The 24,494-nt window shown below is 33.7% G+C and overlaps 4 protein-coding genes across 12 annotated transcripts; 2 read left to right on the forward strand and 2 right to left on the reverse strand.

Annotated features, from left to right (window-relative positions):
- Positions 1 to 667: 667 nt before the first annotated feature.
- On the forward strand, positions 668 to 7,736 carry LOC137832068 (uncharacterized). Of its 8 annotated transcripts, none has more exons than XM_068640049.1 (10): positions 668 to 1,081; positions 1,302 to 1,345; positions 1,664 to 1,805; positions 1,915 to 2,038; positions 2,664 to 3,211; positions 3,374 to 3,650; positions 3,737 to 4,016; positions 5,823 to 5,984; positions 6,409 to 6,870; positions 7,165 to 7,736. In XM_068640049.1, the coding sequence occupies exons 1-10, from the start codon at positions 886 to 888 to the stop codon at positions 7,477 to 7,479; spliced, it is 2,550 nt and encodes an 849-aa protein (XP_068496150.1). In that variant the 5' UTR covers positions 668 to 885; the 3' UTR covers positions 7,480 to 7,736. The 8 variants fall into 8 exon arrangements, with proteins under 8 accessions (XP_068496150.1, XP_068496151.1, XP_068496152.1 ...); XM_068640050.1 differs by having other exon boundaries at positions 679 to 1,081; positions 5,826 to 5,984; XM_068640051.1 differs by having other exon boundaries at positions 679 to 1,081; positions 1,664 to 1,790.
- A 2,041-nt stretch (positions 7,737 to 9,777) lies between these two features.
- Positions 9,778 to 15,293, forward strand: LOC137832069 (uncharacterized). Of its 2 annotated transcripts, none has more exons than XM_068640053.2 (8): positions 9,778 to 9,932; positions 11,130 to 11,800; positions 12,687 to 12,875; positions 12,948 to 13,039; positions 13,565 to 13,624; positions 13,718 to 13,787; positions 14,223 to 14,426; positions 14,556 to 15,293. In XM_068640053.2, the coding sequence occupies exons 2-8, from the start codon at positions 11,150 to 11,152 to the stop codon at positions 14,940 to 14,942; spliced, it is 1,653 nt and encodes a 550-aa protein (XP_068496154.2). In that variant the 5' UTR covers positions 9,778 to 9,932; positions 11,130 to 11,149; the 3' UTR covers positions 14,943 to 15,293. The 2 variants fall into 2 exon arrangements, with proteins under 2 accessions (XP_068496154.2, XP_090159736.1); XM_090303610.1 differs by having other exon boundaries at positions 9,797 to 9,932; positions 11,184 to 11,800.
- Positions 15,294 to 15,805: 512 nt separating this feature from the next.
- LOC137832071 (coatomer subunit zeta-2) lies at positions 15,806 to 18,448 on the reverse strand. The gene is made up of 6 exons (XM_068640054.2): positions 18,334 to 18,448; positions 17,661 to 17,820; positions 17,384 to 17,531; positions 17,186 to 17,263; positions 16,224 to 16,308; positions 15,806 to 16,133 (listed from the first exon to the last, which is right to left on the reverse strand). The coding sequence occupies exons 1-6, from the start codon at positions 18,340 to 18,342 to the stop codon at positions 16,074 to 16,076; spliced, it is 540 nt and encodes a 179-aa protein (XP_068496155.1). The 5' UTR covers positions 18,343 to 18,448; the 3' UTR covers positions 15,806 to 16,073.
- A 944-nt stretch (positions 18,449 to 19,392) lies between these two features.
- Positions 19,393 to 23,473, reverse strand: LOC150027354 (protein FAR1-RELATED SEQUENCE 8-like). Its single transcript, XM_090303745.1, has 3 exons — positions 23,376 to 23,473; positions 22,723 to 22,806; positions 19,393 to 21,621 (listed from the first exon to the last, which is right to left on the reverse strand). The coding sequence occupies exons 2-3, from the start codon at positions 22,789 to 22,791 to the stop codon at positions 19,567 to 19,569; spliced, it is 2,124 nt and encodes a 707-aa protein (XP_090159871.1). The 5' UTR covers positions 22,792 to 22,806; positions 23,376 to 23,473; the 3' UTR covers positions 19,393 to 19,566.
- Between the last annotated feature and the right edge of the window lie 1,021 nt (positions 23,474 to 24,494).

Genomic DNA, 24,494 nt, shown 5'->3' on the forward strand with positions numbered 1-24,494 from the left:
CTTAAAACTTCCTTAAAATTTATGATGATTTGTTTTTTTTTTAAATATTACACACATATATATATATATTAAACATTGTACAATAAAAAAATTTAAATACTAATACAGTGACACATTTAAATGAGGGTAAATTTGGAAATAAGGAATGTTGACATGACTTTCCCTCTGCATCTCTTCATTTTGAGAGGAGATAATATTTACTGTTCACAGGTATATCATCTCACTCTCTTCCTCACACAACCATAGATCTAAACAAGGATATCAGTGCACTTCCATAAACCCTAAGTGGATCTAAGTTAATTATTCATATTGATAGAGATTTAATATAATCATATAAATATGTAAACATCCTCATAAAATTGAAAAGTAATAAATTTTTAACATTTTTTTATTTAAACAAAAAAATAACTTGAATATTAAAATATAATCACAAATATTCACTACCAATCTAAAAATAAAAAACTTATGAGTAAAATTTCATATTTTTATTTGTTTTACTTTTGATTGACTTTATTCATATATTAAATTACATTTTTAATTATTTGAAAACATTATACTGTATTTGCTTTTAAGAAGATTGCTGTAAATGTAAAAATTAACTATATAAACCGAATAATAAGTTTATGAAAATTACTATTTTGTTTCCATTTAAAAAAAAGTTAAAAACAAAAGAAAAGTGTTTAAAAAAAATAGTAATAAAAAGACGCAGAGAGAAAAGGAGTGGGGGAAGAGCGAGAAGGGGTTTTCACTTTTTGGTTGCAATCTGCGAAGCGAGGAGCGTACGTGCGTTCTTGCGAGAGGTTTCTTCTTTCCCGTTGTTGTCGCGGCGGAACCCTAGCTAGTACGGTGGTTTGTGAAACCTAGAGAGATAAAGAGAGTGATAGGATGAGCGGGAAGGGCGGTGGCAGCCACAACAATGGCGGCGGCAAGGCGTTGTCGGCAACGATTCCGGCGTCATCGCGGAAGATGGTTCAGAGCTTGAAGGAGATTGTCTCCAATTTCCCCGACCACGAGATCTACGCCACACTCAAAGACTGTAACATGGACCCTAACGAAGCTGTTAGTCGTCTCCTTTCACAAGGTTCCTTTCTCTCTCTTTGCGTTTTCGTTTCGAGGTTCTTGATGTCTTTTCACTTGGAGCTAAACGCGCGAACACCTTCGTTCAATGTTTCGAGGATATTGCTTTGCTCGCTCGCGCATTGATAGAAAATGAGAAACAACTGAACGAATTAATCCACGTGTTAGAGATGCTATCAGATATGCGTCCGATTTCTCTAATCTTAGGTTTGTTAATTGTGTAGATCCTTTTCATGAGGTGAAGAGCAAGCGGGAAAAGAAAAAAGAGGTGGACGCTTTTTTTTTGTTGGTTTCAGCTGTTCAGGATTGATTCAATGATATCTTAAAAACAAGAAGAAAGAAATAATTTGAGTTTGATAATCAAATAATCAAATGATCAATTCGGTTTCTTCTTTAATGACTGTGTTCTACTGTTGTGTGACAGTAGGTGAATCTGTGTGCTAAGTTTGTACGTGGATATGAAGAGTTTGTTTGACTTGAGCATTTTGTTTCTGCTAGCTGTCTCTACCTTTGTTTTTAATTTTTTGTTATTTTGTTCGAGTTTGTCTATCTTTTTTTTTACCTGTTTTTGCCCTTGTTGGTTCAGATTAAGGACCCAATAGATTCCAGGTCTCGTGGGAGTGGGACAAGCAATACATCTAGTCGTGGTGGCGGTAGGGCTGGGACAGATCGTCACGGTGGACGTGGTAGTGCCAACCAATTCGGCAGCAGTGGTATGCAGATGATGGGTGATTGAACTTCAAACATTGCTCTCGACTTAATGAAACTTGTATTATCTGTCAAGATTATTGTCATTATTATTATTATTTAGATTTCTGCCCTGTTTTGCGAGGCCAGATTCTGGTCTGCAGGGGAAGCCTGCATACAAGAAGGAGAATGGAGCACCTTCTTATGGAGGGTCTACGTCTTCTGCATCTAGTGTGTTGGGAAATAATGCAAACAGGAGACCAGTATCCTACAGGTTAATTTTCCTTCATATCATCTATATACTCACATAAATTGACATGATTGAAATGGGAAAATGTATCATGATGGCTAAAAGGATTCCTATGGTTTTGATACATCTGCGAATTTGGCCTAGTTATTATAAGATGAAATTGCAAACCAAGCCTGACACCTACTGAGGTCAATCGATAAATAAACAATCCTTCAATTTATTTTAGAAAGAAGTAGGTTGTCTTTGCATCTAACTCTATAACAATCTATCGTGTATCAATTTTTATATTTTCTTCTCAAACAGTGGATAATATGTGCCAATTATTCTCTGTATTTGTTTTAAGGTTCTATATTTATCATTCTGTTTATATTATGAACATTGACTATTTTGGATTTGAATGAAATTGGTTGAAAATGTAGTGCTAGTTTTTGTTTGGTTTTATGTTTTGTGCAACTTGTATTTATAACATCTTAACCGTACAGAAAATCTATGTAGTGCTTATATGGCCATTCCTCTTTTGTCTCTCTGTTGTAGCATAAAATTGCCTTTTTTTTCTATGCCTTGAGGAACTTGGATACCAAATTTCTTTAGTATTGTGTTTCCTGGGTGCAGTTCCCACTTCTCATGTCTCATTTTAAATTTGTTGCAGTGATTCTGTGGCTACTGAAAAAACATATGCATTAGGCATCAGTGACGGACCATCATCATCATCACAACGTCCCGGACTGCAATCTGCATGGATGGGGAATGCTGGTCAAGTATCCATGGCTGACATTGTCAAGATGGGTAGGCCACAGGCCAGACCATCCGTGCATCACTCTTCCATCCAGAGTGGTAATCACCAGAATATCTTGTTGCCTCCAGCAGTTTCAGATGACAATTTGCATTCTTTACAAGGTTATGCTTCCAAGGTTTCAGAAACAAATACTAATCAAGGCCATGCCCTTAGTGAGAATGTTCCACAGAATGATGATTGGTCTTGTATTGAAAACCAACATGATGTTAGAGGATATGAAGATGTTGATGCCCATGCAAGTTCTGAGTACTATGCAAATTCATCAAACTTCGCTGAAACTGATTGGCAGCAGAAAAATCCATTGGATGAATATGAAGCTGAAGATGGTTCTGTTGAGAATGCAGACAATGACGAATATGCTTCTATATCTGCTAAAAGTACATCAGAAGATAACACAGGAGGTACATCTGTTTTTTATGATTTACTTGGAAATAAATTCCTACCATTCTTGCAGACATCTTTTTCGGTGATAATGGCAATGGAAATTAGTGTGCTTTGCATACTGTTCATAGTTTTATGTAAGACACATACTTGTGTCTTAATTTTTGGTTTCTTCTTTTCAGCCGAGGATGATGTTTCATCGGTGGCTGCAAACATAGAGCAGCTAAATATACAGAGAGATGATCAGGGGACAGAACAAGAGGATGAAAATCCTTCTGTAGTAATTCCAAATCACCTACAACTCCATACACCAGAATGCATGAATCTGAGCTTTGGAAGTTTTGGATCTGGTAACCCCCTTTCTGGACCTGGGTCTTTTACATCTAGGCCTTTGAAAAGTAAGTTAGAGGAGACATCTGGTGCAACAGATGTTTCTACAATTGAAAACTCAGACACTAGGTACGTTGGCTATATAATAGGATACTATTTTCAAACTTTTAATATTATGATTATTCCCAGTTTCCTTAAAGATATCTTTCTTGTAGAAATCCTGACTTTTATGGGGATGAGCATCTGGCTACTACTACCTCAGATGGAAATTTAGTTCAAGTAACTGGTGTGAGTGCCGGGACGTTTGAGCATACTTCAATTTCACAAGAGGCTTTAAAACCTGAAGCTCCTGAAATTGTTCAGGAAAATCAGTATCCATTTCCTTCACAATCTCATGGCTTTGCATATGAAAATGTCCACCAACCGGAGGTCACGTTTCCTCCTTCACAGACTAGCTCACAGATGCAGAATCTTGCTTCCTTCTCTGGTGTAATGGTAATGCATGTTCTCTGGCTTGGTCATATTTTAGATTGTAATGACAATGCATGTTTTAATGGTAATGCACATTTCCTTCAGTGAATTAGTTTTCAATAATTTGTGGCATGTTTTTGTTAGATTGTCATGTCATGTCATGTTTGAAAATGTGTAAATCTTGGGTTCTGAAGCAATTTTGAAAGTAGAAATTTGTTCCTTCAGCAAAATAGCCGTTTGCAGGTCTGTGCATCACTAAACAAAGAAAGCCTAATTAAATGTATTTTAGTGTAAAATCTTAGGGATTTATGGTGCTGTGGTTTGACTCGTTCCTTATGTATAAATCAACCTTGTATTCTCTTCAAACCTTGGGTTGGGAATCCTGGGAGTAGTGGGATAACGAGACGATCATTGATTACTATTTATGAGATTTTCTACATATAAAGTAATTATTTTACATATTGCATTACACATATATATGCCCAAAAGTAAAAAAAATCCTTAATAAAGGGCCTTCATAATTTAAGCAAAATACAGAAGTTAATATAAAAGAAAATGAAGAAAGTGCAGGGAGAAAGGGCAACATAAGGTTATATATATCTGAAGACAACAGTGAAAAATAAAGAGAAAACTAAACCGTGTGACAGACTTCCACAGATTGTGGGTTGGCCAGAAACACCACCGGTTGAGTTGGCTGGCATTGTATGTGGCCAAGAGCTCTGGGTCAGATGATTTTGATTCACTGAAGAGAGAAGAGACCGATCCAAGAGAGAAGAATACCAATCGGAGTAGTGTTTTATCTAAACCTTTGAAAGGACTGAGATTAGAAAAACAGGGCTTGTGTTCTAAACATCGTTTGTGGGGCCTGAAAAAGGGGTTTTTGTGTATGGAAAGAATAGTGGTTAAGATGGCTGCAATTCTAGGAGAAAGTGGTTGCAATTTGCACTGCAAAAACCACAACACTCCACTGGCCACACATAAGTGTTATGGGGCTTCACTTTTATGTGATGCTACTATAGCAGTGTAACAGTGCTATTTAATTTGTCTATTGTGAAACCATTTTATAGTGGTGGGGGAAAGCAGTTTTTACAAAGAGAAACTGTAAGAAAGGACTGAGATTTAAAGAACCTTTCTGAACACTTGTTTTTTTGATGAAATACAATGGTGTTTGTGTGATGGAACGCAGTGGTGTTTGATCGATATAAAACCCCATTTAGTGTGTGAGAAGGTTTCTCGTTGTCGTAATCTAAGAGAATTAGATTTGTGGCTCACAAATGCCTTTATATAACTTGTCTGGTACTTTACTAAGCAAACTTGTTTAAAAGGAACCCTATGCTTGCATATTGTTTGACCCACCTCTATTATTTTTTCACACCTTAGCTTTTCTCTCCTTTTCATCTCTAACTAATCAATGAAATTGCACTATGTGTTGATTCCAAAACATCTCCTTGAACAGAGACATCAAGGCATTAGGGCCATTTTTTGGGGTTTAAAAAATGATGATAAAAGACACGATAACAAAGACTTTATTTAGAACTTGATAATTTGATGATTCCTATTCAGAAAACTTGTATTTGACTTTTCTTGGTATTTACCTGAATGTTTTGTCCAAGACACCTATCACCTTTTGTTGTTACTTTAAGAATATTATTTTGAGTATTTTTTATTATTTAGCTTACATTAGTTATCCCACTATCTCGCTATAGTGTTTGTGGAGTTGATTGCTTAGCTTTGCTGTCCGGATTTAAAACATTGGTTGCTGTCTTATATCTTGTAATTATCTTGTAATCCTACCATGTGGATATAAATTTTTTACTGTCGATGTTTTAGCAGGCACATACAAATTCTTTGCCCAATGCTCTGCTGGCTTCAACAGTTCAAACAGCAAGAGAAGATATCCCATACTTACCTTTCCCTGCAACACAATCAATGCCTACAAAATATAGTAGTATTGCTTCTTCAATTGGTGGTTCCAGCATAACCATGTCAGAGGTGAACTTCTGCTCTTAATATTATATCGAAGTACTTCGGTAGTATTTCATTTTTTTTAATTTAATTTTTAGTAAGCTGTATCACAAATATCACCCTGGCTATTACGTTAGTAGTTATAGATTACAATTACATACCAACTGTAGAATTGACTACTTTGTGCATTAGTTAGAACTGGCTTACATCCGCAGTTACTCAACTCAAATAAGTGGATGGTGTTAGTATTCCAGTACTGCTGGTCAAATCTATTTGTTTCACATTAAGAGAAATGTTCTCAGAGCTGGTCCTGGGTTTATTCTGGATTTAATTATTTGTTAATGATTACGTTTGCAGGTTTAATTGTTGCACCTCTCTTTTGAAGTTTTCTTAGAATAGGAGGATAAAAAAAGGGAATTCAGTTATTTGATACTCTCTTGTCAATGTGCAGGCTCTAAGAGCTAGCGGCATCTCAACACCTCAACCTAATGCGCAAAACCTGTCTGGTGCAAGTGTTGCTACTGGACCTGCACTTCCTCAGCACCTTCCTGTGCATCCCTACTCCCAACCTACTCTTCCTCTGGGACACTTCGCCAATATGATTAGCTATCCATTCTTGCCTCAGAGCTATACATATATGCCATCAGCTTTTCAGCAGACTTTTCCTGGAAACAGCACATATCACCAATCTCTGGCAGCGATGCTTCCACAGTATAAAAACAATGTTTCTGCCAGCAGTTTGCCCCAGTCTGCTGCTATTCCACCTGGATACGGCTTTGGCAGTTCAACAAGCATTCCTGGAGGAAATTTTTCTCTGAGTCCGCCTGCTGCTCCCACTGGGACAACCATTGGATACGAGGATTTGATAAACTCCCAATTTAAGGACAGCAATCATATGATTTCACTACAGCAGGTACAAAAATCTATATTTTAAAATTATTTGCATTTAAGTGTAACTGTTTTTATATTTCCTGTTATGATTCTTCTCTACAAGTTTTGTCAATTTTGTTATGTTTCAGTGTAAAATTATATGTTGAACTTTTATTTATGCTTTGATAACAACTACGATCCTTTTGAAGGCTAATATGCAACTCTGAATTGCGTTTTTTAACAATTTAAAGAAATATGAAATGGATCCTTGTTTACTTGTTTCTATGTTGTTTATATACGTTAAGCTGAAATGGGTTTATTTTGTGTTTTCTGTTAGAACGATAATTCTCCCATGTGGGTTCAGGGACCCGGCCCTCGAACAATGTCTGCAGTTCCTCCCAGCAACTATTATAGCATGCAGGGACAGAGTCAACAACAGGCAGGTGGATTTCGGCAAAGGCAGCAGCAACAACAGCAACAGCAACAACCTTCACAACATTTTGGATCCCTTGGGTATCCTAATTTCTACCAATCTCAGAGTGGCATTTCGCTGGAACATCAGCCACAAAATCCTCGGGAAGCCTCCTTGGGTGGTCCGCAAAGCCAACCATCCAAGCAGTCCCAACAACAACTATGGCAAAACAGCTACTAATCCTAGTCACCTCCCGGTTTTTCAGGGTATTGATGTTTTGGAAGTGGCTAATCAGAGGCATTAACGGTCTAGTAACTTAATGTATCATTGTTTGGTCTCTAGAGACCATGAGCCCATTGCCACGAGGTTGTATTCTACATAATTATGTTCCTCTTGTTTAACGTAGGTACTAAGTGTGCTAATTTGGTTTACTCGATACATTTTTTGTTTTTGTTTTAATATTGTCATCTGATTATAGTGGAAATCACTTTTGGATAGTTTTCTCACCTGTTAACTTTTTGCGTTCACTGCTGTAACTGAATGAAGTTAAGTTGGGGGTTCCAGTTGCCTCGGCTGCAGAGGATTATGACAATCTTTCCAACTTGAACATCATTCATAACTCCGTCGTAGATTTACCGATTTCATCACAACTGGCTTCATTCATAAAGTTTTGTAAGTATTTATAGATTTTTTTTATTTGTAAGTTTAAAATGTTTTTTTAAAGAGGCAATAAGAAAGTGATTTTATAAATTATTTACCCTTATATTTTTTAACTTTGTTTTCCCTTCTACTGCAAGCTTAAGTTTCGGAGGTTATATAGGCCTCCCGTATAGTTTTATGTCAAAGCAATGACGTTTTACTAAGATGTTTGTTGTCTTCTGCCTGTACATTTTGTACAATAAAAATGAAAAGAATAGGTTTAATTATTCTTTTACTCCTTGTATTAAGGGTCAAAAATAATTTATAGTCTCCAGTTTTTAAAATGTTTAATGTGGTCTTAACTATTTCTAAAATATTCAATGTGATCTTTTATGTTACATTGCCTTTTGGTGATGAATTGACAAAGATACATATGGTAGTTAATTTGGAACAAGTGTATTGCCGGTGAGTTTCGCCTCACAACCTCGAGAACCCACAAGAGAAAATTAACTGAGTTTAATAAGGGTTCTTCTCTTCACTTCTTCACCTTGTTCATACCAGGATCTGTGAAATCTAATGGCACACAATATACTCAACTTGCTCACAAAAATTTCATCTTTTTCAAGCTGAAAACATCCTTAAATTAGAGATTTTATTACCGACATAGTGATAAAAATTTCACCTTTAACATGGCAACTTGGAAGGTGAAAATGATAAATTTTAAATCTAAAAGATACTAGAGGTTTTATTACTAACATAATGATACAAATTTCACCTTCGACATGGCAACTTGGAAGGTGAAAATGATAAATTTTAAAGCTTTATATGAAACCTATTAAGGAAGACAAATCAATGTAGTAAGAAAATTAATGGATTTTTCTTAACGGAGAAATAATGTATCAACATAGGGTGAAATCCTAGATCTCGGTCATAGTTACAAATTGAAATAAAAAATTCAAAATTATCGATAGATAATAAAATTGCAATTTAGTAGCATATAATGGTGAAAAATTAAATCTTGAAGACGGTAAAGAGAAGTTAAAAAGTGTAAATGGTATGCAAATTTCATGTACAAATGTTCCAAATTAATTATCATGTGTATATGTGTTAACTCATCATCCACTTAACATCATCAAAAGCAGAATCGTAATCTTAATATGAACATCTTCACACCTTCCAATTCTAATACCACCAATGGAAGAAAAGAAAAAACTTGAAGAAGAAGAGAAACTCAAACTATAAGAGAAAAAGAAAAGGTTGATTAATCAATTCATCATTTTTTTTACATGTTATTTTTTGTTTTTCAATTTCGTCTGGTCCAAAATTATTTCTATATGTTAAATTTCTATCATTATGAAAAATTATGGAAGTTGAGCAGAGGTGAAAAATGTGGATAAACAGAGGATAAACAAATACGTGTTTTTGCTAGTTTAATATAAAAACTTTAAAAATTAAAATTAAAATAAATTAAAAATTAGAAATTAATAAATAATAATAAAATTACATATTAATAATTAATTTTTAAATTACTTTTTATTTATTATTTTAATTATGCATTTTATTATAATATAAAAAAATATATTAAATATTATACTTATATTATTTATATTAAAATATAAACTTTTATATATAATTAATTTTTAAAAAAAATTCTTCACAAATCTCTTCAAATAAAAAAAATAAAATTGAAAGAATGAAAAGGTATTGTTTTTCCTGATTTTCAATATTTTTTTCTTATTTTTCCAATTTCCCTTGAATAGTTTTATCTACATCTTTTTTTTCCTTTTTCGTCCTAGAAACAAACGGATCTTAAAAGAAAAGAAGAAGAATAGATGCTTGAACGCGTAAAAACGTAAATTACCAAAGTAAAGTAGTGTAATGATTCCATTATTTTCTTTTATAATGTGAAACATGTGAGCCCAGTTCTTGCAGCAACTATGACTGGTAGCCAGGAGTGGTACACTTGCGAGTGCTGCATTTTTCTTTCTTTCATTATTTTATAATTATTCTTTTGGGGATTGATAGACTCCACTCTCCTCTCTCCTCTGTTTCTGGTAATTTCCTTTCATTCTTCAAATCAAATCAAATATCTCAGTTATTAATTTCATCACTATTTGCAGTTTCTTTTGTTTATCCCATGTTTATGTTAAGCACCATTTCACAGTGCCATACCCTAACTTGTTTCTCCTTTTACACAAGAAAGCATGGAAGATTCATAACTCATTTCTTAGATTTTGATCGTTGCTGAAAGATTTTCTTTCATAATCTCCTACTTTGTTAACTACTGTGACAGAATAGATGATCAGTTATGTATATTTAAATTAATTTCATTCACCTTTTTTTTCTGTTATTTTTAATAAGAATATTTGTACTTCTTTTTTTACAATTCATTTGTAGCATTGATGTGTGATGCGTCACAATCTTGTTGGTTGTCAAATTCTGGTTGGAAATCAGAAGTTTTTCAAACACCACGCCTATTAGTTTTATATATCTACGAAGATAAAAAGAAAAAAAAAAAATTTACCAATAACAATTATTACTTACTTACAAATACTATAACAAAAATAAATAAATAATAGAAACATGTTATAAGTGATGGACTCTCAATTATAACTAATAGATCATAAGTAACTTTACTCAAGTAGTTATAATTGAAAATATTACATAAATTATATTTAAACTCTAAATCCTAAATCATATCTACCATTTAATAATACATAAAAATAACTAATAGATCATACTTATGGTAACTTTCCTCAAAGATAGTAGTTATAACTGAAATTATTACATAAATTATACTTATGGTAACTTTCCTCAAAATAGTAGTTATAACTGAAAATATTATATAAATCATATCTAATCTCTAAATCCTAAATCATATCTATCATTTAATAATACATAAAAATAAAATAAAAAATAACTGATATCAACTTATAAATTAGTTAAACTGAAAATATTATATAAAATTATTTTTTATCAAATTATATCTAACTTTCTGTATATTATATTAGAGGGTGATATATTTTCACATTCTCTTCACATTACACTCACAATAAAATATTAATATTTATAATAAAAAATTATAAAAATATAATTTTTTTTTAATAAAAATATAGACATAATATAAAATATATAGTTAAAATATTAATATTTAGTATGATGTAGGGTAGAAAGAGATTTAAAAATTAGATTATATCTATCATAATTAATAACTAGTAGTTTCGAAGAGGTGATTTAAAAGCTCTATGCAGGTTCATTAGGAGCTAGAAAAATGAGTGATGCAGAAGTTCAACTATATTCCGCAGGAACAATGAAGAAAGCAGATCATGGTAGAGATCCCAATCATGGAAGTAACTTGTGGACAGATGGGCTTATTTGTGCTTTTGAATATGTTCGAGGACAAAACAGAACAGCTAAATCGAGGTCAAATACCATAGACAGAGTAGAGGTTAATCGGCAACAACATTCAAAGATTTCTGATGGTTTAAAGGAGGCTTCTTCTTTGAGACCGAATGAAAACAAGCTGCCAGATTTTTCATCTGTAAATGTCTCACGGGACGGTTTCTTTGGTGCCTCCGATGATGACAAGGCTGGCCAGTATAGTAAGCATGATGGTGGTCATTGGGTACCCATTGGATGGGCAAGAATTTTTGAACTTGTCCAAACAGTTCAGGTTGATGCTGTATGGTCTTCTCATCAATTTGTGTTTGAGGATTCTGAAGATGATTTTACTGCAGCAGATTTGGCGGCTCCCTACTGGGAGCGTCCAGCTGGGCCTATTTGGTGGTGCAATGTTTCTGCTGGTCATCCCACTGTTGAGGCTTGGCTCAACAATGCACAATGGCTACATCCTGCTGTTAGTCTAGCTTTGAGAGACGAAAGTAGACTTATAAGTGACCGGATGAAACACCTTTTCTATGAGGTACTTGCCATTTTCAACATTGGTAATTGTTAGTCTTAACGAAAGCTATTATTAGGCAATCTACAATTGGATCTTTGTTTGCTAAAACGCATTTACATGTACCAAATCAAGCTTGCATATAGCTGTTGGAAATTTGGATATTTGGTTGATGTGTTTTATTAGTACTAGGTAGGTAGAATGAACCCAGTAGCAGCCTAGCAGAGACCAACAAATCCCATGTTATTGTCATTAGTTTTTCGAGGAAAATGATAAAGAAGTCGTTTAGTGGGAAAAGCCAGCACCAAGAGTTTGAAACCTTGCACTGACTTGGATAGTTTTGGTATAAGTATAGATTATAGCAACAAACTTTTAGGGATGTGATATGGTGCATTTTTTAGATGTTTGCCAAGAAAAATAAGATCTGTAAGGCTTTGTAAATCAAGAAATCATAAAAGGTAAACTAGAAGAATATAAAAGTAAACCTTGGGTTCCTTAGGCATTAAACATCAGGCTTGATTGTGTGCCACATAACCAGAAGGTAGCAGTTCTTTTTATGAAAGAAAGCAATATATAAAATTTTATTGTGTTGTTGACTATGGTATTGATACAGATTATTCATGGTCCCCAAGAAGGACCTTGAGCACACATGGCGGGTCTTCCTCTCCTAATAGGGTTGATTCTATATCTAAAGTGACATTACTAAGATTCGAATCTTGGGTCACTTAGTTAAGAGAGCCAAGTTACTACTATTTGTGCCAAGCATTGGGGGTAAAACAATATAGATATTTAAGTAGACATTCAATGACTGGGACTGCCCCCCAAAGAAAGCCTCCAATGACTAACCCCATCGTGGCTTTTCCTTGAAAATTGGCATAAATTATTGATTGGAGTTAACTCTTATTTGTAGGTTCCAGTCAGAGTTGCGGGAGGGCTGTTATTTGAGCTACTGGGACAATCAGCTGGTGATCCTTTTGTTGAAGAAGATGACATTCCAATTGTTCTTAGGTCTTGGCAAGCACAAAACTTCCTTGTAACTGTAATGCATGTAAAAGGATCCGTGTCAAGGATAAATGCTTTAGGCATAACAGAAGTTCAGGTTGGTTTTGCTCTCTGGCCTCTGTTTACACATTAATATTATTTTGAAAGCTGTAATTCATTCATATGGCAGGAGCTTCTCTCAGCTGGTGGGTATAATGTGCCGAGAACAGTGCATGAAGTTATAGCACTTCTTGCTTGCCGCCTCTCTCGTTGGGATGATAGGTAATGCCACCATTTTTCTTATTATTCTTTTGATTCGTAAAAAATGGATTTTCCTTCATATTTGATGCTAGTAAAGCTCACACGAAACAATATGTTAGAAACCAGTAAAACCTCCGAATTTGTTTCCTGGCTCTTCACAGTGTGTTTGGATTTTGTTTTGGGACCTTTGCATTACTTTTACACACCCAAAATTGATTCTTTATTCTAGTCATCTGGAACTCTGGATGCTTCTAAAAGCATCTCCTAATTATGGGAAACAAGAAAGAAAAATAAAAAATCAGTCAGAAGTAGGTTAGGTCTTGCTTCTAGTTATGCTGAATTTTGCTGTTAATTACTTTAGATTTGTTGACTTTTACACCTCATACTTGTTTATATGGAGCATTTTGTTTCCTTAGGAATGTCCTAAAGATGGACAATGTACCTCATGCTTGCATTGATCTTCCAGCACACTCTTTCTTCCAATTGCATTTTATGTAAACTTCAATTCGTGTTACTTTGGTTTGACATTTTTATTTACCTTTTCAGATTATTCCGTAAATCTATATTTGGGGCGGCAGATGAGATTGAATTGAAGTTTATGAACAGGTTCTTAAATATGCAGTGTGTGTGAATTCAAGTCACTCCATTCCAGTCCAATAAACTGTCTTGCACTAACTTGTCAGTTTTCTCTTTGACTAGGAGAAACCATGAAGATTTGAATCTTTTCATCTTAATCTTAAATCAAGAAATCAGAAAGTTATCAACACAGGTATGTTCAAAAGATATATATCCTTAGACAACATGCTGATTTCATGATTTGGATGGAAATGCATTTTTGTGTGATTATTAATTGGTTGTAGTTGAAAGGTTGATTTCTCCGTTGCAGGTTTAGTAGTTCACATAACCAATAAAAGAGTACTTAATATTAGATTATACATGAACTGTATGTTTAAACTAGACAACACTAGGTTATATTTATACTTCTCAATGTTGATTACAAGCAATGTATTTTTTAAGTGACCTTTGAGCATTGACTAAGGAATTAAAAGCAGTAAGTTTTCATGGAAAGATGTTAACAAATACCAGATCATTCTAACAATTATTTTGGAAGAGATTCAAATTCTTATGCATAATTTGAACCAAACATGCTTGAAAGTAGTTTGATTTAGACTTGGCTTTTTACAACATTCGTGTTTCCTTGCAGGTTATCAGAGTGAAGTGGTCACTCCATGCAAGAGAAGAGATTGTATTCGAGCTTCTCCAACATCTAAAAGGAAAGGGAGCAAGAAGCCTGCTAGAGGGAATAAACAAGAGCACACGACAAATGATCGAGGAGCAAGAAGCAGTTCGTGGCCGCTTGTTTACCATTCAAGATGTCATGCAAAGCACTGTTCGAGCTTGGTTACAGGTATCAATGCTTCATAACTTTCATTTAGAACACTTTTCTTACTTTCAGATAGTAGCTAGAACAACTATATATTGCTCACCCTAGATTTTTACATGACAATTATCTTGCCTCTGCTGAATATTTATCCAGGATAAAAGCCTTCGGGTAACCCATAATTTAGCTGTATTTGGTGGTGTTAGTGTTATCCTCACCATCGTTACTGGGTTATTTGGGATCAACGTTGATGGGATACCTGGGGCAGAAAGTACACCATATGCATTTGGTGTTTTTACAGCCATCCTTGTCTTCATTGGAGTAGTGCTGATTGCAGTTGGCATGGTTTACCTTGGACTGAAAAAACCCGTTGCTGAAGAACAGGTTGAAGTTAGGAAGCTTGAGCTGCAAGAATTTGTGAAGATATTTCAGCATGAAGCAGAGACTCATGCCCAAGTCAGGAAAAACATTTCTCCCAAAAACTTGCCCCCTACTGCTGGTGATGCTTTCCGTAGTGGTGCGGATTATCTTGTCATACAATAGAGATACTAATACTATAATTGTCCAAGGATTGCTCAACATCAATTACTTTTAGTGTTAAGGCTGTTTCAAGCTTCAAGTTAAAGCATGAATGGAAAAGCATTTCTCTTTTTGCTTATTCACATGCTTTGCTGAGTGTGGAGGAACCCTCAACCGTTGCCAGACTTTTGCAGGTCTCCGTTTCAAACAAAGCCAAAATTCATATAAACTTATAATACATTCAATAAGAACTCAGATGTGATACCTGAATTTACAAACGGGTTCCAATTTAATGTACATATAGAAGAGTTTCTCTTCAAATATCAAAGTGAAAGATTTGATACTAGCGAAACTAAAAAATTTCTAGTTCTACTACGTTGAAGTGGAATTTGTAACTTTATACTACCTATATTCTTTAAGTAGAATTACGTTGAAGGAACAGTTGCTAGTTGTTCAATTCATCAAAATCAGGCCTATTTGAATTGGTTTCTAACTTAAGAGAGCTTTTAAAGTGAATAAATGATTTGATTTATAAAAACACTTTTGCTACAGAATTTATTGGAAAATTATATACAAAAGTTTCTGAGAAAATTCAGATCTGTAAATTAATTTTAACTCAAACGGTTTTATTTATAATACTTATCCTTTTACACATCTTCCACTATAAATATTTAGAGAAGTTTATTCAATGTGACTCGTGTTCTAAATATTTCCGTTCATTAGTTTCAAGTGTAGTGAATTTTCTGCGAACTAAAATCTTGTGCAAGCATCAGGAGTTTGTACCCAGTGAGATTTTTCTTTTTTCCGGAAAATTATTTAACATGGCAAATAACGTTTGCAGTATCAATTTAATATAAACAAATAATTTCAGAGGGAAAGTTGTATGCTTTTGAGCTAAAGTATAAAAATTTGGAATTAGTATGTAATAAAATAGATTCTCATGAAACTTAAAACATACGCAGCATGCCTCTATTCTGAAATTTAATGGGTAACTACATAAACAAACACAAGAAAAGTTGTGCCAAAATATCCTGTATTCGCAGGCAAGTAACATTATCTTCAAGGTTCGACTGTTCGAGAATGGAGATGTTCTTATAAACTTTTATAGGAAAAGTCAAAAAGACAAATTTCCTCATTTGTCAAATTCCATATGAATCATTTAAGAAGGGACCTCGCAAGATGTTCCCTGGCTGTGGCCAATGCTTGACTTAGTGTCTGCAATGAAAAGAAATACACTTATTCCTTAAATTAATGAATTTAATGTCAATTTTTTTTTTTGGTATTAAAGTGAAGGATGTAATTTACCTGTTCAGACAAAGGAGCACCAGAATCTATACTATTGCTAGCAACCTTCCCAGCTATAACATTTGGATCAGTTTCAAGAATGATACTGCACAAAATATGAAGATATGAAATTTGAGACCCGGGTGGAGCCAAGAAAAATGTAGAGAAGATATAATAAGGAGAAAAGTGCAGAGGTGAAAATGAAGGGGAAGCTCAGAGGGGTATGCCATTTTCAAGCTAAATGTGATTTATGGTCTGATACTACTGCCATTCCAGCACAGTACTACGGGACCTATAACTATTGAAATCACAAAGGCAATTGAAGCATCAAGGCACTACAACTATGGGTGTACTGTGCATTTTCCCATGGAAAATCTGGAGGTAAAACATTTAAGGAGTAGCAACACAATTAACTGTATCCAAGTCAAGTCAAGTTTTTTAAGGTTAAGCCATGATCTCTGAAAATGTATGGCTTGCTGGACCTTTTATCCAAACATCCAAATAACCTAGCACTTCATTCAAAATGTGGCATCTTTTCGTTTAGCAGGGACAAAAACATATATCTTACCAAGGGCATGTGGTTGGCTTATAAGTGAAAAGAACATAAAAATAGATGTCATCCTGTGAAAAACTCAGCAGAAATATCACATGTATTCAAATTCTACCCTGCCTGTTGAACTGTATAGGACTTGTGAAAGTGACATTTGTTTCATCTCATCAATCATACTCCTGAGCTATCAAAAACTTATGCAAGCCAGTTTGTTACTTGAACATTTGAATGTTTGTAAAATTTGAATTCAAGAGTATCATGACGAAAATTTACAATTCTAATCATTTAACTACAGAAAAAGAATTGATCTCTGATGTATCAAATTAGCTACTACAATTTGCAATTTGGAAGAAGTGAGAAGAGCAAGAGAAGTCATAGAGAAACAAACAAACAACTGAAGAATATAAGTTCATATGAATAGCACATAGCATACCCGCCATCTGCAATTTCATCAATGCACAACAGAATGAGATCCAAGTTCTCAAGTGCTTCCTTCTTGTCCACATTGCCTCTGGAGAAAGGCAGTTTAAAATCATCAAAGGACTACTTTGTTAATACTTAATAGTGATACATTGAAAACACCTCTGACTACGACGCATAGATAAATAGTTAATTTAATTAAGACAACAACCTGAGCAGGAGCCCCACAGAATCAAAAAAGGCCTGAAGAACTGTAGCTAAGATAAGCTCGTTTTCATAATCACCACCAGTGACAAAGAAGTGAAGATCTTGGACAAACTTGTAAACAACGATGTTGTTCTCAAACATTGATATTTCCGCTGTCAAATGAGAAACCCATGAAGGCCATTAAAACAAATTCAACACTCAATATGTTTACAAAATTAGGTGATATAGGAAATCATGGCATGGTCATTCATCATGCATTTATATTTTAGAAAATTATGCACCTTCTGTGCGAGCATTGGTCTTCTGAGTCTTGTTGAACACAACTTTCTCAAAATTTTCCTTCGCACTATTCGTTGGCCAGTCTTCAGAGAAGTATTTGACAGCAACACGTTTCCCATCAGAATCCAACAAAAGGATGTTCTTTACAGAAGGGCATGTCTCCTAAGAAAACACAGGGAAGAGGATCAGAAAATTCCTCAAAGGGACCTTATGAAAACGTTTCTAAATCCCAGCATTTCATCTAACTTCAAATTATTCCAATTTCCACAGAACTAACTGAATTAAAATCAGGTTCCCTGAATCTCAGAGTAATCAAGTCCTATAATACACAAAGTCATCACAGTTCAATTGCAACCTAGTGTTGGGTCAGATCAGAGTAGTGTGATCCAGCAAATAAGATAAGAGTGATTTGATTTTAGTAATCAAATTCAAATGACAAAACCACCACATACATAAAGTTATACCAATTATTTGACATAATTCAATTATGATTGTAATGCAATGAAGAGAAGACATGCATGCATGTAAAATCATAAATTAGGTATAATACATGAATCTGATCCGAATAACAGACAGAAAGAAATGGGGCAAAACAGATCTGAATTGGTGCGAAGTGGGTAACGGAAAAGAATGAAATCGAAATGTCGAAAAGAAGAGAGAAAAGCAGAGACTTACATGAGACATGGTCGGTCGGGGAACAACGAGAGAAGACTTTCACTGAATCAAAATTTTCAATCTCTGTCAACTCGAGTATTTGAACTCCCTTTCGTTATTTAATTTTATTATTATTATTATTATTATTATTAGGGGAAAATATGTGTACCTGTATTTTTTTTATTTTTATAATTATTGTATAGATATTTGTATTTATTAAAATTAACTATAAATTTATAATGATAAATTAATTTAATAAATTAAATATTATATTATGGTTGATTCGTTGAGAATAAAAATATTTTAGAAAAGAAAAAAAAGTAATCGTTCATAAAAATTGAGAAGATGGAGATATATTTTAAATTTAAAATTTTTATTATGATTTTAATATTTACAAAATAATTAAAATGCTTCTGATAAATATTTTAATGTAAAGATAAAATTAAAAAGAATAGATATATAAAAAACCGTTATTTAAGGAAATCTTTCTATATGTAGGTACAGATTATTATTGATATATCTCAAGAGAAAAGAGTATGCGATTTAAAATGTAAATTAATTAAAAATACCCAGTATTTATTTATTTTCTAAAAGTATCATTATATATAGCATTAATTTATTAATTCCATATGTAAAAAAATAGTCAAATTTAGCACTTAGTAACAGTAAATAAGATCATAAAAATATCAAATCAGTAAAAGTATAAGAGAATGAAGATATGTTGCTGTACAACTTTTTTATGTATTTAATTTCTATGAAAAAAAAGAAAATTATGTGAGTTGTCAGATGGATCAAATTACTGTAAAATAATTAAAACTCCCATTAAAAAGACTAAGTCTATATATATTTTTAAAATCTTTATTGTCGCTGAATCCATCCTCTTTAAGAGAATCATTATAAACTTCCAATGACGATATGACCTAGTTAGAGTTTTTACAAGAAAACAAAATGTAGCAATTCAATTACTATATCTGAAAATATTGGAAGTTTACAGGTATCAAATTTATGGCTGTGTTGTTTGTAGGTTTTTGTGAACGTTCATTGGCGTTTGACCGAATGAACAAATAAAGAACACCATGGTATGAAATTCTTCCCTTTGCATGAGAAAAAATTGAAACAAACAGGCGTCTGCTTGGCAGGCAAAATAATACATTCTGTGCTTTCTAAAGAACGCAGCCAAAGCAGAACCTGGCAAAGGAAGAAATGAATAATAAATTATGCACAACATATTATTAGCATTATTCTTTGATTTGTTTATTCAATCTTGTCTGCTACAAGGCGAACCTTATTCAGAGACTCTTTAAATGCTTGCCAAGAAACCATATAATGATCTTGGGATATCATCCCTTCTTCAACAACTTGCATGGCACGTTTGTACAAATGATCAAAACACTGAACTGGGTTGCTAATATCAACATTATCAGCACTGAGATGAGGTACATACAAACGCTTAAAATCTTTCCTCCATCTTGACAAAATGTATTGACATGGAATTTCCTCCACACCATTGTAATTAAGGATATACAAGGCATGTCTGCACAGGTAGCCCTTGAAGTTAAAGCAACTACAAATGCAGCGTACTTCTGTTCCACCTTTATCATATATGACTTCAAAATGCCTAGCATCTGTTGCAGGGTCTTCCCCTTCGCGCTCTTTTACCATGTAGGTCACTACGGAACCACTAGTTTGAGTCTGCGTGATGCTGAAACAAGAGGGCATCATCACCACCTCATCTTGGAACTTCCTAAATACAACATTTGTGTACAATTTAGAGATTTGCAACTCGTAGTAGCATCTTGTCTTCAGTAATGAGCTCAAGTCGCATGACTCAAAATCATCAAGAACTTCGGTTTTATGTTTTTTTTGCTGAACTAATTCATAAATCTCAAAAAATTCTTTCAAAGAAGTTTGTTGATGCACATGACCCTTAAAAAAGGGAACCACAGACTCACCCTTTTCATAATCAGATATTCCAGCAAAAAATGTGTCTTTGGAGTACACTGGAGCCCAATGCTCTCGTTCCTCATGCAAGGTTAGGATCTTTTCGTGATTTCTTATTCCAAAATGCTGGGTTAGATCATCCCAAGCCCTTTCAAACTCATCTACTGTTTTAGAGTCATATATGACTTTAGTAAGCGCAATTTGAAATGCCTCGTACTCCTGAAACTGCACAAAACACCCAAGAATGCTCTGCATGACTTGCGATAGACAAATTCTATGGTGAGCTCTCGGGAAAACTTCTGCAATTGCACTTTGCAAGGCCTTACACTTGTTTGTGATCATAGTTTGAGGAGGGCGACCAGTCATACATGTAAGCCATGCCCTAAACAACCAAATATATGTTTCAAATGTCTCATCTGCAAGTAGACCACATCCTAGCAAAACAGATTTTCCATGGTGATTAACACCAACAAATGCAACAAGAGGAATCTCATAGTTGTTTGACAAACACGTTGAGTCAAATGCAACCACATCACCAAAATAACTATAGGCAGCCCTAGATCTAGATTCAATCCAAAATACATTCCTCAGCTGTCCATCATCATTCAGATCCATCACATAGAAAAAGTTAGGATTAGTCAATTGAATGCGGCAGAAGTAATTTGAAATAAGCTCCAGATCACCCCTTTTAAGTTTCAAACGCTTGGAACAATTAATGTGGTTGCTAGTTCCACCTTCAGTGGAATTTGAGCTTCCATAACCTGATGCATCTACAACAGGCATTCGATATAACTTGATTGTTCTTACTTCAACATCTAGAGTTGGCTCAACTTTTCTTTTGGCCCTACTGTCCATCCTCTTATGTGATTTAGAGTTTTGTGCTCTTTCAGGATCAAATGAATGGTTATGCTCAAGCTTGACTTCATCGACTCTCCACCTGTTAGATTCCACTAATCTCAATCTAATCATTGCTAGACAGCCCGTTCTTGTTTCTTTCCGGTGACTATTTGCTTCTTTGGTTGTTTTGAAACCCTCACAGTTGCAGCACAGAACCGCACCACGCTTCTCTTTGCTGTTACGTTTCGTCCATGAAGATTTAACTCGAGTAGCAAATCCAATTTCCTTGGCATAAGTATTGTAATAGTTGTATGCATCATCGTAAGTATCAAACTCCATTCCCACAACTGGTGGGGGGCAGTCTTTTCCTTGAGATTCTCCACTATGACTATCAACTACTGTGGTTTCATCCCTCCCATTTTCACGTTCACTTCCATCAATATCAAACAATTGTCCACATTCATTGTCAAGCTCGTTGCCCTCGTCCACTATGTCAAGAAGTTGCTCACTGTTTGGAAAACTATCATCTATCTGGAAATTGTGAAAAAATATTTCAAATTCAAAACAAGATCTAAGCATGCATTAAAATTGTACAGGGAAGTTAAAGTATCTTTGACCACCAAATGATCTTTTTAGTCACCTAACTTGAAATTTTTATATTGCTATCTGGTATGAGGTTTCTTTTATTTGTTCAGACAAAATCATTATCCTTTATTTATCTACCCCTCTCACTGTACATTGTAATTATATATTTGAAGCAATAACTCAGCTAATTCTTCCACACAAGTTCATAGCCCAGATCTTAAGTAATATTCAAAAATGCCTTAAGTAATATTAAAAAATGCATTAGATATATATGTCTTAATTTTAATGATTTATAATCCACTAATAGGATAACGAAAATCTCTCCATCATTATCTTTTATTCGAAGAGGACCACCAATAATTTATTGTGAAACAGGTATAGGGCTATGAAGAATTCTTAAAAATTGAAGATGTGATACAGCCTAGATACATTGATATAGTTTATAAAAAGGTGCATTTACATATAAGAATGATATTTGTAATGAGATATTAATAATTTCTTATTGACATACATGTACAATATTTATAACGAGACTTTTGTTTAATTAAAAAAGGTATTGTATTTTATAGCGTAAGTAGCAAAGGCAAGAAGTTTGACACTATATCCCAGGCATATTGGTCATAAGACTACAAAGGGAAAGAGGATAGTCCTCACTAGGTAAGTATCCAGGCACAAATTAAGACATGAATACAACACCAGTACTTCACAAATTAAGAAGTATTTAAGCTTCACCAATGAGACAATCGATACACTTCTTCCCTCATTTAACTCACAAGAAATTCATAACCAAAAAATCATCAGTCCAAAGAGATTGCACCATTTTCTCAAAGCAGGGAAAACCACTTTGAACGCATTTAACAAGCAGAAACAAAAGTATCACTACAAGAATGATAAAGAGCCTAAGGTTCTACTAGACCTACCGCAGCATAATAGTTAGAAACAAAAAAAAAGTCACCAATTGAGCCAAACACCCTTGCTCTTAAAAGTTTTAGATTTCACATAAAGCACGACACAAGACACAGCATGAAGACATAAAGGAAACTTTACCGTGATATCAAGATTAGGACTCAGCGACAAGTCCTTGTCGCTTGGAGAACACATGGTATCGTCAGTCATAGCCAGAGAGTTCACCTGTCAAGTATGAGATTAGCCTTGCCATGCACATAAGCTCATCTTTCAAGTAATTACATTTAATCCAAACATATTCACAACATTATGAGTCTCAGTTTTATCAACAAAACTGGAAATGAAAAATTAGCCGGGTTAGTCCAAACAAGTTAAAAAAATACTGTTAAACGAACACTTGATGATCGCATTCACACATGAAATTGGAATGCACAAAAAGGTATGAATACGGGGCGAGCATAATTATGAAAAACCAAATCCCTCACAGGAATTGATTGTCTACATATTTATTAATTTCATCAGTGCTAGAAGAAAGACTGTTGGCAATAGACACAGACAATTTACGGCTTGTGGAATTCGGATTTTACGCATAATCAAGTAATTGAACAAATGGGATTCCGATTAGGTTTGCGATAATGCTGTTTGAGCACACGAATCAACAAAATTGGATAAAATAAAAGCAATAGCGACGGAAATCAGATAAAGATTGAGAGAAAGGTGAAAAAAAAAAGTTGGTTGCAGCGAAGAAAGAGAATCTTAAAAGTTAGGTTGCGATGAAAGTGATAGAAACTTACAGTAACTGAGAAGAAAGAAGAGAGTGGCAGTGAACGAAATGCTGTTTCTCTGCTCTCTCTTCTGCACTGCCCATTGAGTTCTTCCTTCTGTTTTCTATTTTCTTTTTCTCATTTTTATGCAAAAATAAATATTTTTTATGTGAAATATTCATTACAACTTACTAATATATGACATCATTGATTTTTTAATCTAGATTTTATGTTGATTCTTTTTGCTATTTATAAATTTAAAATACACTGATTTTGATATTTTAAAATATATTAAACAAATAATATATAATATAAATTTATTTTGAAAACGTGGAGCAAGTAAAAAAAAAGTATAAAAAATGCAACAGAAAATTTAAATATAATATTTTGGTATTTTAACTTTTAACCTAGTGATACCTTAATACGTTTTAAATAATGTATGATTACGCAAATACCTTATAAAAGTTAAATACCCTTTTTCATCCATCCAAATACGCTATCCTTTTTTTTTTAATCTTCATAAATAAAGTTACGTTCAATCTTTTTTGTCCTTTTGTTAAAAATGCACTTGCATGGCAACACAAAATAAAATATGCATAAATAGTTTACGCTTCTTATAAATAGTTTAAATACTATTTTATTGCCCTCTGTTTGAATCATTGAAAATATAATGGAAGAAAATAAGAGAAAAAATATTAATTTTACTGATTATATGAAAAGAAAAAGGGAAAGGAGATCGACTTTAGAATCCTTTTATTCTTCTAAATAATATATGTTTTTTATAACGAAATAAAAATAATACATTAATTTGTTAAAATAGGTAATGTTATAAAAGTTATTCTGGATTTAATTAGCATCTTGATTAGTATAAAAACAATTTATATAATTTTTTTTTCTCTTTCTACTTTATTTTCTACACATCTAAAGTTGAAAAGCTACATTTCTTGTTCTTATTCCAATTGAACCAAAAAGAAGCATTTTTTTCTATTTCGATTTTGTTTGTTATTTCTATCTTATTAAATTCTTTATCATTTTTTTCCTCTTATACTCATCTATTATTCAAACAGTAATATCTGACAAAAAGTTAATCACAGATAAGGTATACAATCTAACCAACCTAGACAACATCTTCAAAGATCTTTTGTGTGT

This window comes from Phaseolus vulgaris, chromosome 6 (assembly GCF_051622355.1).
Source record: "Phaseolus vulgaris cultivar YP4 chromosome 6, ASM5162235v1, whole genome shotgun sequence".
Lineage (NCBI taxonomy): Eukaryota > Viridiplantae > Streptophyta > Magnoliopsida > Fabales > Fabaceae > Phaseolus > Phaseolus vulgaris.